This window comes from Cornus florida, unplaced genomic scaffold, assembly GCF_030987335.1.
Source record: "Cornus florida cultivar Cherokee Brave unplaced genomic scaffold, ASM3098733v1 CherokeeBrave_3.0.0_Hap2_Chr03, whole genome shotgun sequence".
NCBI lineage: Eukaryota > Viridiplantae > Streptophyta > Magnoliopsida > Cornales > Cornaceae > Cornus > Cornus florida.
Window position 1 is genome coordinate 86271606 of NW_026775573.1, and position 12252 is coordinate 86283857.

The 12252-nt window shown below is 35.0% G+C and overlaps 2 protein-coding genes across 2 annotated transcripts; both read left to right on the forward strand.

The window, feature by feature from the left end:
• Positions 1-4493: 4493 nt before the first annotated feature.
• Positions 4494-5510, forward strand: LOC132301782 (uncharacterized). The gene has a single exon (XM_059799009.1). The coding sequence runs from the start codon at positions 4494-4496 to the stop codon at positions 5508-5510; it is 1017 nt and encodes a 338-aa protein (XP_059654992.1).
• Positions 5511-10869: 5359 nt separating this feature from the next.
• On the forward strand, positions 10870-11376 carry LOC132301783 (uncharacterized). The gene has a single exon (XM_059799010.1). It carries the CDS (start codon positions 10870-10872, stop codon positions 11374-11376), a length of 507 nt encoding a protein of 168 aa, XP_059654993.1.
• Positions 11377-12252: the final 876 nt, after the last annotated feature.

Below are 12252 nucleotides of genomic sequence, written 5' to 3' on the forward strand. Positions count from 1 at the left end.
TCACAAGCATGTAATATAACTAGAAAGTAAATTATAACACCCCCTACCTCAATTTGAGATAAAAATCTTAAAAGCCCACTGAAAAAAAAAGTCTTCCGAATCCGCCGAAACTCCTAGGTTTTATCGGGGACAACACGATCTACATGAATCCCCAAAAAGGCCCAAGAAAATTACAACTTAACTTCAAACCCGAACTCAAGAAATGGTCAGAAATGAATTATAGTAAGGGGGAATGGTAGAGCACGTCGAGGGGAACAATAAATGTAAAGGCTGAAGAATTTCTACCAAGGAAATCAAGTGGAGGAGAAGGAGAAAGAGTGGTAGCCAAGGAGCTTCCATGGCTGCTAGCCAAGATGGTGGAGAAGATGAAGAAAATCTGAATTTTCTTCTTTAAGTCCCTTATTTATAGTAAGTCTCAAAAAGTGCCCCAAAAAGGCCCCACCGGGTCCGGAAAGTGGAATTTGAGCAAACGCGCTCAAACGGCAAAACTCTGTGAACAAAAAAGATTCAAAATGATAAAATATAAACAAAGGAAGAAACGGCGTCAAAAATTGAGTCCCGAGCAGAGAGTTATGCCCCGAACTAGTTTGGCGGCAACCGGGTCCAAAAACCCTGAAACTGGAGAAAAATGACCAGAAGGAAATTCCAAGAGTACATGACTCAACGAAATATGAAAATGAATCCCGTACGAGGATCCAAGCTCCAAACGAGGAATTTTGCAATAACTTTCGTTAATTGCACAATGGCTCCTACAAAAAGGGTTAACTGCGAAATTTCTCCAGAATGAAAATATCTTCCAAAAGATATTTTCTTAGATACCCCTAAAATAAAATATCTTCAAAAGATATTTACGAAAAATGCCCCAAGAAAGGAAAGTAATTCCAAAGAATTATGCATCCATGCCCTTATGGACACCGGGAGTAACCAGAGTACTTTTTTGCAAAAGTAAAGATACGTATTTTGAGGAAACCACTGAAGATGAAGGCACGTGAAGTCAAAAACTAACTCCGAGCACGAAAAGTGAGGTTGCGCCAAAAACTGGTAAACGGGGAAAAGACAGAATAGGGAAAGGACGAAATAGGGAAAAGACCAAAGTGAATAGTGTCCCGAAAAGTGAAAATACGGAAATGACTCGGTCCTCAAAGGAAGTTGTCAATCCACACGAAAGAGTCTCAGAAGCCAATTCTGAGCACTCGAGATGACACTAAACGACGAGAAACAGATCTCAGAAAAGAGAATTAAACGGAAAAAATTTATCCGTAAAATTTCAGGAAAAAAAGAAAGGGAGTCAAAAGACCGGGTCATTACATCATTTCTATAAACAATTAATTGCAAGTATGAGAATTGTTCACAAGTGCATGGTACGTGGTACCTAGAAATGTTTGCACATGTTTCTTATATATTCATGGGTATGGTAGCAAATATAAATTATTGAAGTGGTGGCAGGTATTGGGAAGAAAAGAAATATATATATATATATATATATATATATATATATATAATTATAATAAATGAATAGGGTGTAAATATTGAAGTACATGTGTGATGCCATGGGTGTGTTTGTGCTAGAAGTATATGCTAGTGACTTATTCTTATAGATAAAATTATATTAAGTCAAAACTTACTTTACAAGCTTTAAAGTTGGTAAGGTAAATTGTTGGGCCCAATTGAGAACCATGCCTATGTATATATATCATTAAGTCTTGTGTGGGTAAAAGCTTAATTAGAAAAGTGTTCTAACTGCCACTGTACATATATATCCAAGACTACTCACTCAATCACACACACATGGTCAATATTCATGTATAGATATATATTTGTGTGGAGGCTTGCTGTTGGACCGCTTGAATCATCCTACTTATCTATGTGGGTTAATTAAAATATAATAAAAAGGAAGCCAATAGGTTATTTTGTTTTAGTGTTGCCAGCACAAACCATCAGTGCTCATACACTCAACACGTCACAAAGTGCCTTTAAGGAGCCTTTTGAACCGAAGTAGGAAAGGAGTGTTAGAAAGACAAAAAAGAAAAAGAAAAAAGAGAGAGAGAGAGAGAGAGAGAAATAGAAAGGGGTTTCGGCCATCGAAGAAGAAAAGAGAAGAAAGAAAGAAAAAGAAAAATCTGCATCTTGGGATGGCAGGAAAATTATTGGGTACAGGTAGAGAGTTTTGGATTTTATTGGAGATTTTATATTGGAAGTTTTTTCAATTAAATTCTTTAAGACTTGAATTGGGATGTTTTGCTTAATTTTATTTATTTATTTGTTTCTCTCTTAATTGTGTTATTAAGCTCTATAAAGTGATATAAATCTTGCTGGATTCAAACATGGGAGAAGGATTTTGAATTAGTAATTCTATGTTAGAAGTTATTATCTAATTTCCGTAGTAATGAGTGCTTCAATTAACTCTTCCAGTTTACATAACATATAATTGATTCAAAGGCTGTTTTGTGGTTGTACTTGATTCAAGGACTATTTATTTGAATTAATATCATGGGTGTTGTTTGGGGAATTGTCAGGCTGGAAATTGATATAAAGGAGCTATGACTAGAATTGTAAATTTTGTATAAAATTTGAGATTTATACTTGAAGTGATAATTGTGAATATATTTTATTTAGAAATGGGTATAATGTAATTACAATTTTATTCAGGCAAAGATAAGGAGATGGAAGCTTCGACATTGCCAAGGGATAAGTAAATAATTCGGGAAGTAGCCAAGGTGAGTGTACTCACTTGAAGTTTATACTTGAATGGGTATGTTGAAGTATTGAAGATATTAATGTGGAAATGCTTATATATATATTAAATAAGGTCCATACTCTGGCCTGGAAGGAGAGTAATATATTAAATAAGGTCCATACTCTGACTCAGAAGGAGATTACTATATTTAAATAAGGTCTATACTCCGGCCTAGAAGGAGAGTACTATATTATATAAGGTCCATACTCTGGCCTAGAAGGAGAGTACTATATTTTAATGCTTGTAAAGCTAGAAGTTATATGTTATAAAGTTAATTTGAAGTTATCAGATAATATTTGTTTATATTACTCTGATGTAATAGTGTTGCATTTACTGGGCTTTAGGCTCATTCCTTCCATATCTTTATTTTCTCAAGTATCAGGTTGGGTAGCTACTGTCATGTCTAGAGTCTTGAGTGTGACTGGGGAAAATGAAAATGGAACATCTTCTGTATAAGATGTAAATATTATAGTAGAATTTAATAGTGTAACTTGTGATTAACGTTTTAGTTTTGTCAGAACTGCATAATGGGCTTGTAGTTTGCTTAAAATTATAAACTGTTAAACAGGTACTCTAATGTAGGATGACGTCATAATTGAATGAGGTTAATGCAGATGGTTAGATGCATTCCAAGTTGTTCAGTTTATTAAATATTGTAAATTGGGTTGGGGTGTGTCAACTTCTGGTATCAGAGCCTAGGTTTTCTAGGTTCCGGAGGTAGTAAGAATCTTTACTAGCAGTGGCTGTAGGAAGTGTGTGGTAAAGTCATTTCTTTAACTTGATTTTATACTAACAAATATATGTGGTGATTATGTATCATATATATATGTTGTTATATTTGAGATTTATTGCAGATAAAAATTAATGGAAGGAGGAAGTGGTTATTATAGAATCGAGGAAGAAGCCTCTTATGTTCCTGTTGAGGCTGAAGTGGAACAACCTATTCTGGGTGGTATGAGAAGAGAATAGGAGTACTTAACTGGTATGCAGAAAATGGAGAAGGCTATAACAGCCTTGGCAGAACAAAACAAACAATTTATGGCAAGTTAAATGATGATATAAGAAAAGCTGGAAAGATAACATAAAGGAAAGAAAGGCTCAGATTATGAGAGGTTCATCAAGTTAACACCCCAGAATTTTCAAGTACTACCAAACCAGAAGAAGCAGAGGGGTGGGTAATTAGAATGGAATCGATATTTGCAATGATGGGTGCAGCAAAAGACCAGAAGGTAAACTTAGCTACATTTATGTTCAAAAATGAAGCTAGTTATTAGTGGGACACGACAAAACATTTATTGGTCATTCCAGGAGAGAAAGAGGTGATATTATGGAACCCATTTGTTAATGCTTTTTATGAGAAATATTTTCCTCCAATTTATAGAAAAGAGAAGGAACAGGAGTTTATTCTCCTAAAACAAGATAGAATGTCTTTAGTTGATTATGAAGTTAAGTTTACAGCTTTATCGAGGTTTGCACCCAAGTTTGTATAGTATGAAGAAGATAAATGTACAAAATTCCAGGTTGGTTTAGAGGCAGCTATTAAGTCCAGAGTTTCAGTGTTTGAGGAAACATATTACAACAGACTTGTGAATAAAGCCATGATTGCTGAAAGGGATGTGAAAGAATTGTAAGAAAGAAGGGAACAATACAAAAGAAATAGATCGAAGCCATCACAGTCAAGAGGAGGGGAAGGAATTTCAAGTTAGAAAATTCAAAAGTCGCGGTATGGAAGGGGAAGGGGTAGTGAATCTCGCAGATGTTAGGTATTAGGAGAGGTCAAGGGTTTTTTGAACAACAATCTGTACAACAAGGTAGCTTTAGAGGACGTGGTACTGGCAGGGGGTGTTTTCAGTGCGGAAGGGAAGGCCACCAGAAGAAGGATTATCTTGTATTGAAAGCAAAAGAGTGCTATCACTGCCACCAGCTGTGTCATCGGAAAAGAGATTGTCCTATGTTGGCAAGAGTGACTTCAGTGGCTAGTGTTACCGGTTCTGGTAGAGGTTTTGCACAGGGGAGCTCGTCAAGAGGAGGTAGGGGTGTTACAAGTGGTTTGCAAGCCCAGGGAAGAGTGTTTGCTATGACACTTGAGGATGCTCAAGCAACACCAGAAGTGGTGACAGGTACACTTTCTATTTTGGATAGAAATGTTACTGTGCTTATTGATCCTGGCTCAACTCATTCATTTGCTGCATTATCTATTGCTATACATTTGGGTAGACCACTTTCATTACTAGATAGTAAATTGTTTATTTCTACACCAATGGGTGAAATGGTAGTGGTTGCAAATGAATATTGGGATTGTGTTTTACAATTGGAAGATAGACAGTTAAAGGTGAATTTTATACCGTTGGGTATACCAGATTTTGATATCATTTTGGGTATGAATTGGTTATCTGTGTATCATGCTTCAATGGATTGTTTCCGGAAAAAAAATGTATTTCAGATACCAGGGGAGCCAGAATTCAGATTTACCGGAGAAAGAAATATTATTCCAAACTGTCTCATCTCAATTATACAAACCAGAAAGTTGTTGAAGAAAGGGTGTCAGGGTTACTTGGCTTATGTGGTTGATACTGAAAATAAAGAGGTGACACTTGAACATGTACTAGTGGTACGAAAATTCACAGATGTATTTCTAGAAGAATTACCAGGGTTGCCAGTGGACAGAGGGGTAGATTTTACCATTGAGTTGGTATCGAGACCAACTCCAATTTCTATCGCTCCGTATCGAATGGCACCAACAAAATTGAAAGAGTTGAAGATACAATTGTAGGATTTACTGGATAAGGGCTTCGTTTGACCTAGCATTTCACCGTTGGGTGCACCGGTGTTATTTATTAAGAAGAAGGATAGTACTATGTGGTTGTGTATTGACTACAGACAGTTAAATAAAGTAACCATCAGAAACAAGTATCCATTGCCACGAATTGATGATCTGTTTGATCAGTTGCAAGGGGCAAAGGTGTTCTCTAAGATTGACTTGAGGTCAGGATATCACCAGTTGAAGGCAAATGATAGTGACATTTCTAAAACTGCTTTTCGAACTCAATATGGCCATTATGAGTTTTTGGTAATGCCTTTTGGGTTAACCACTGCTCCAGCGGTGTTTATGGATTTATTGAATCGAGTATTTCATCAGTATGTTGACTCTTTTGTTATTTTCTTCATCGATGATATTTTGATATATTCTCGGAGTGTGGATGAACATGAAAAACATTTAAGAATTGTGTTACAGATTTTACAGGAAAAATAACTTTTTGCTAAGTTCAGCAAATGTGAGTTTTGGCTTGATAAAGTTGTATTTTTGGGGCATGTAGTATCTGGGGATGGTATTTATGTTGACCCATCAAAAGTGGAAGCAGTGGTGAAATGGGAAAGGCCTACTAATGTGACAGAAGTTAGAAGTTTTCTGGGATTAGTAGGTTATTACCGGAGGTTCATCCAAGGGTTTTCTAGGATCACATTGCCATTAACAAAGTTGACCTGGAAGGAAGTAAAGTTTATGTGGAGTGAGGAATGCCAAAGAAGTTTTGAAAAATTGAAGAAAAAGTTAACGTCAGCCCCAATGTTAACCATTCCTTGTGGTGGCGAAGGTTTTGTGATTTACACTGATGCTTTACATCAGGGTTTGGGTTGTGTTTTTATGAAGAATGGCAAGGTAATTGCATATGCTTCTAGACAATTAAAGAATCATGAATTGAATTATCCTACACATGACTTGGAGTTAGCTACTATTGTTTTTGCTTTGAAATTGTGGAGGCATTATCTGTACGGTGAAATTTGTGAAATATTCACTGATCATCGGAGTTTGAAGTATTTGTTTACACAGAAGTGCTTAAATTTGAGACAGAGGCGTTGGATGGAGTTAATCAAAGATTATACTTGTAATATCCACCATCATCTTGGAAAAGCCAATATAGTAGCAGATGCCTTGAGTAGGAACTCTTCAGGGAGACTATCTTGTGTATAGTGTGCACGGGTGGAAAATATTATGGAATTGAGACTGATGGGAGTTGAATTGACAGTTACTAACAAAGGAGCATTGTTTGCACATATTACGGTGAGACCTTTGTTGCTGGATCGAATTAAAGAGTTGTAAATTCATGATGTATTCCGGATAAGAAAAGAAGAGAAGCTCAAGAAGGTATGCCAACTGAATTTACAGTTAGGGATAATGGGATTTTGTATTTTAAAAGTCGAATTTGTGTTCCAAATGATGTTTCTTTAAAGAAAGATATTTTAGATGAAGCCCACAGTTCTATATATGCTAGGCATCCAGGGAGTACTAAAATGTATAGGTATTTGAAAGAATACTATTGGTGGAACAATATAAAGCGTGAAATTACAAAATTTGTAGCAAAGTGTTTGATATGTCAATGAGTGAAAGCTGAACATCAGAAGCCAGCAGGGTTGTTGCAGCCGTTACCAGTTCCACAGTGGAAATAGGAGCATGTAACCATGGATTTTGTGATGGGACTTCCAAGATCAAAATGAGGACATGACTCTATTTGGGTGATAGTTGATAAATTGACGAAATCAGCTCATTTTTTGGCAGTAAAAACTACTTATTCTACAAAGGAATATGCTCATTTGTATGTTAATGAAATTATATGTTTGCATGGGGCTCTAGTTTCTATTGTTTGTGATAGGGATCCGAAATTCACTTCTAGATTTTGGTGTAGTTTGTATGAAGCCATGAAAACTTCTTTGAAGTTCAGTACAACTTTTCACCCGTAGACAGATGGGCACTTAGAACGAACTATTCAGATTTTGGAAGATATGTTGAGAGCTTGTGTGCTGGATTTCAAAGGTAGTTGGGATGATTATTTACCATTGATAGAATTTGCTTATAATAATAGTTATCAATCTACTATTGGGATGGTACCATATAAAGCATTGTATGGGAGGAAATGTAGAACTCCATTGTGTTAGGGTGAAGGGGGTGAAAGAAAGTTATTGGGTCCAGAATTAATTGAACTTACAACAGAAAAAGTGAAGGTAATTCAGTAGCGTATGAAAGTAGCACAAGATAGACAGAAAAGTTATATGGATGTGCGAAAAAGAAGGGATTTGGAGTTTGAAGTTGGTGATTTTGTTTTTCTTCGTATTTCTCCTTGGAAGGGTATTATAAGGTTTGGAAAGAAGGGTAAATTAAGTCCCAGGTACATTGGACTATACAAAATTCTGGAATGGATAGGAACAGTAGCGTATCGGTTGGAATTACCAGAAGAATTATTAAGATTACATGATGTTTTCCATGTATCTATGCTTCGGAAGTATATATCGGATCCATCTCATGTTTTAGTTGCGGAACCGATAGAGTTGAAGGAAGATTTAACTTATGTAGAGGAACCGGTACAAATTTTGGATCATCGAGAACAAGTGCTTCGCAATAAAACTATATTATTGGTAAAAGTGTTGTGGAGGAGTCACACAGTTGAAGAAGTAACTTGGGAAAGCGAGGAAACTATGAGAATGCAATATCCTCACTTATTTGGTATGTTTCATACATTTCAATTTCAAGGACGAAATTTATTTTAAGAGGGGTATATTGTCATATCCTGCTTTGTTTTAGCTTTGTCATTATTATTATGAGCTTGTTAATATTTGTTTGAGCTTAAATACTTATATTTAATTGCGTTGGAAAACAAAATAAGAAATTTCATTTCTATAAACAACTAATTGCAAGTATGAGAATTGTTCACAAATGCATGGTACGTGGTACCAAGAAGTGTTTGCACATGTTTCTTATATATTCATGGGTATGGTAGCAAATACAAATTTTTGAAGTGGTGGCAGTTATTGGGAAGAAAAGAAATATATATATATAATTATAATAAATGGAGAGGGTGTATATATTGAAGTACATGTGTGATGCCATGGGTGTGTTTGTGCTAGAAGTATATGCTGGTGGCTTACTCTTATAGATAAAATTATATTAAGCCAAAACTTACTTTATAAGCTTTAAAGTTGGTAAGGCAAATTGTTGGGCCCAATTGAGAACCATGCCTATGCATATATATCATTAAGTCTTATGTGGGCAAAAGCTTAATTAGAAAAGTGTTCTAACTGCCAGTGTACATATATATCCAAGACTACTCACTCAATCACACACACATGGTCAATATTCATGTATAGATATATATTCGTGTGGAGGTTTGCTGTTGGACCGCTGGAATCATCCTACTTATCTATGTGGGTTGATTAAAATAAAATAAAAAGGAAGCCAGTAGGTTATTTTGTTTAGTGTTGGCAGCACAAACCATCAGTGTTCATACACTCAACACGTCACAAAGTGCCTTTAAGGAGCCTTTTGAACCGAAGTAGGTAGGGAGTGTTTGAAGGACAAAAAAAAAAAAAAAAGAAAAAAAAGAGAGAAAGAGAGAGAAATAGAAAGGGGTTTCGGCCATAGAAGAAGAAAAGAGAAGAAAGAAAGAAAAAGAAAAATCTGCAGCTTGGGACAGCCAAAAAGAAAAGGGAAAAGAGTTTCTGATAGGAAAATTATTAGGTACAGGTAGAGAGTTTTTGATTTTATTGGAGATTTTGTATTGGAAGTTTTTTCAATTAAATTCTTTAAGACTTGAATTGGGATGTTTTGCTTAATTTTATTTATTTATTTGTTTCTCTCCTAATTGTGTTATTAACCTCTATAAAGTGAATATAAATCTTACTAGATTCAAACCTGGGAGAAGGATTTTGAATTAGTAATTCTATATTGGAAGTTATTATCTAATTTCTTTAGTAATGAGTGCTTCAATTAACTCTTCCATTTTACATAACATATAATTGATTCAAAGGCTGTTTTATGGTTGTACTTGATTCAAGGATTGTTTATTTGAATTAATATCTTGGGTGTTGTATAGGGAATTGTCAGGTTAGAAATTGATATAAAGGAGCAGTGACTAGAATTGTAAATTTTGTATAAAATTTGAGATTTATAGTTAAAGTGATAATTGTGATTAAATTTTATTTAGAAATGGGTATAATGTAATTACAATTTTATTTAGGCAAACATAAGGAGACGGAAGCTTCGACATTGCCAAGGGATAAGTAAATAATTCGGGAAGTAGCCAAGGTGAGTGTACTCATTAGAAGTTTATACTTGAATGGGTATGTTGAAGTATTAAAGATATTAATGTGGAAATGCTTATATATATATTAAATAAGGTCTATACTCTGGCTTGGAAGGAGAGTAATATATTAAATATGGTCCACACTCTGACCTAGAAGGAGAGTACTATATTTAAATAAGGTCCATACTCTGGCCTAGAAGGAGAGTACTATATTATATAAGGTCCATACTCTGGCCTAGTAGAAGAGTATTATATTTTAATGCCTGTAAAGCTGGAAGTTATATGTTATGAAGTTAATTTGAAGTTATCGGATAATATTTGTTTATATGACTCTGATGTAATAGTGTTGCATTCACTGGGCTTTAAGCTCACTCCTTCCATATCTTTATTTTCTCAGGTATTAGGTTGGGTTGCTATTGTCAGGTCTAGAGTCTTGAGTGTGACTAGGGAAAATGACAATGGAACATTTTCTGTATAAGATGTAAATATTGTAGTAGAATTTAATAGTTAACTTGTAATTAACGTTTTAGTTTTGTCGAAATTGCATAATGGGCTTGTAGTTTGTTTAAAATTGTAAACTGTTAAATAGGTACTCTAATGTAGGATGACGTCATAATTGAATGAGGTTAATGCAGATGGTTAGATGCATTCCAAGTTGTTCAATTTGTTAAATATTGTAAATTGGGTTAGGGTGTGTCAACTTTTGGTATCAGAGCCTTGGTTTTCTAGGTTCTGAAGGTAGTAAGAGTCTAGACTTGCAATGGCAGTAGGAAGTGTGTAGTAAAGTCATTTCTTTGACTTGATTTTATACTAACAAGTATTTGTGGTGATTATGTATCATATATATATGTTGTTATATTTGAGATTTATTGCAGATAAAAAGTAATGGAAGGACGAAGTGGTTATCATAAAATCGAGGAAGAAGCCTCTTATATTCCTGTTGAGGCTGAAGTGGAATAACCTATTCAGGGTGGTATGAGAGGAAAATAGGAGTATTTAATTGGTATGTAGAAAATGGAGAAGGCTATAATAGACTTGGCAGAACAAAACAAATAATTTATGGCAAGTCAAATGATGATACAAGAAAGGCTGGAAAGACAACAGAAAGTAAAGAAAGGCTCAGATTATGAGAGGTTTATCAAGTTAACACTCCCAGAATTTTCAGGTACTACCAAACCAGAAGAAGCAGAGGGGTGGGTAAGAAGAATGGAATCGATATTTGCAGTGATGGGTGCAGCAGAAGACCAGAAGGTAAACTTGGCTTCATTTATGTTCAAAAATGAATCTAGTTATTGGTGGGATACGACAAAACATTTATTGCTCATTCCAGGAGAGAAAGAGGTGATATTATGGAACCCATTTGTTAAAGCTTTTCATGAGAAATATTTTCCTCCAATTTACAGAAAAGAGAAGGAACGGAAGTTTGTTCTCCTAAAGCAAGATAGAATGTCTGTAGTTGATTATGAAGTTAAGTTTACCGCTTTATCGAGGTTTGCATATGGGATTGTGCTCAAGCTCTATAAACACCAGTGCTCAAGCAGAAAGTTCTCTACTCGAGGTTTTTGAGACAAATTTTTATTTTTTCATTTTAATTTTTCTAAAATAAACCTAAACCTAACCTAAGCTAATCTAACCTAAAATTTCCTCTTTCTCGCCCATCCTAAGATAGCTTACTTGTCAATCTCTTTCCATTTCCTCACCATTCTAAAATGGTTCAATGTCCTTCTCATTCGAAATTCCCAATATGCCATGCATATGCATCAATTCAACTTCAATTCCTAACTATACAATAGCAATGACCTTTTTTTTTTTTTTTTTTTTGTTTTTTTTTTTTTTCTTGGGTACAATAGCAATGACTTCAACATGGCATTCTTTATGATTTAACCATAAGTATAGCATTCTCAATACTATAATCACAAACATGCTTCCTATGTAGTTCATACCAACAAAATCATGCTATAATCAACAATTTAACAATTTTTGCACCAAGCTAGGCCATGTTATACACATCTTTAGCATGAAAATAAACATATTCGTACTTCATACACTAACATGCTTTTATAATATCAACACATAGCCACCTTATTTCACAATTTCACATCCAAGAATGAGAATAAGAGAAATCATAGCAATTTGCTCAATCAAAGGTAAAATTTAGAACATTAGGAAACCCCTACCTCAAAAGTGTGTAACCAAAGAAGCCCTTAACCGTAGCCCAAATTTTAAATTCTCCATACCCTTGCACAATTGGTGTCAAATGAAAGCACTCTCTGAGTAGAACAAGACTCCCTTCTTGGCCTTTATCAAAATCTAACTCTAAGCACCTTAAATATTGGCGTAAATCAATGGAGGTGTGATATTGTAATGACCCGGTCATTTCCCTTCTCTATCCTTTTTCGACATTTTTCATTTTTTCATCTTTTCCCTATTTCGTCTTTTCCC

Coding starts and splice junctions, on each gene's coding strand:
- LOC132301782 (XM_059799009.1), top strand. CDS start 4,494: ATGTTAGGTATTAGGAGAGGTCAAGGGTTTTTTGAACAACAATCTGTA.
- LOC132301783 (XM_059799010.1), top strand. CDS start 10,870: ATGGCAAGTCAAATGATGATACAAGAAAGGCTGGAAAGACAACAGAAA.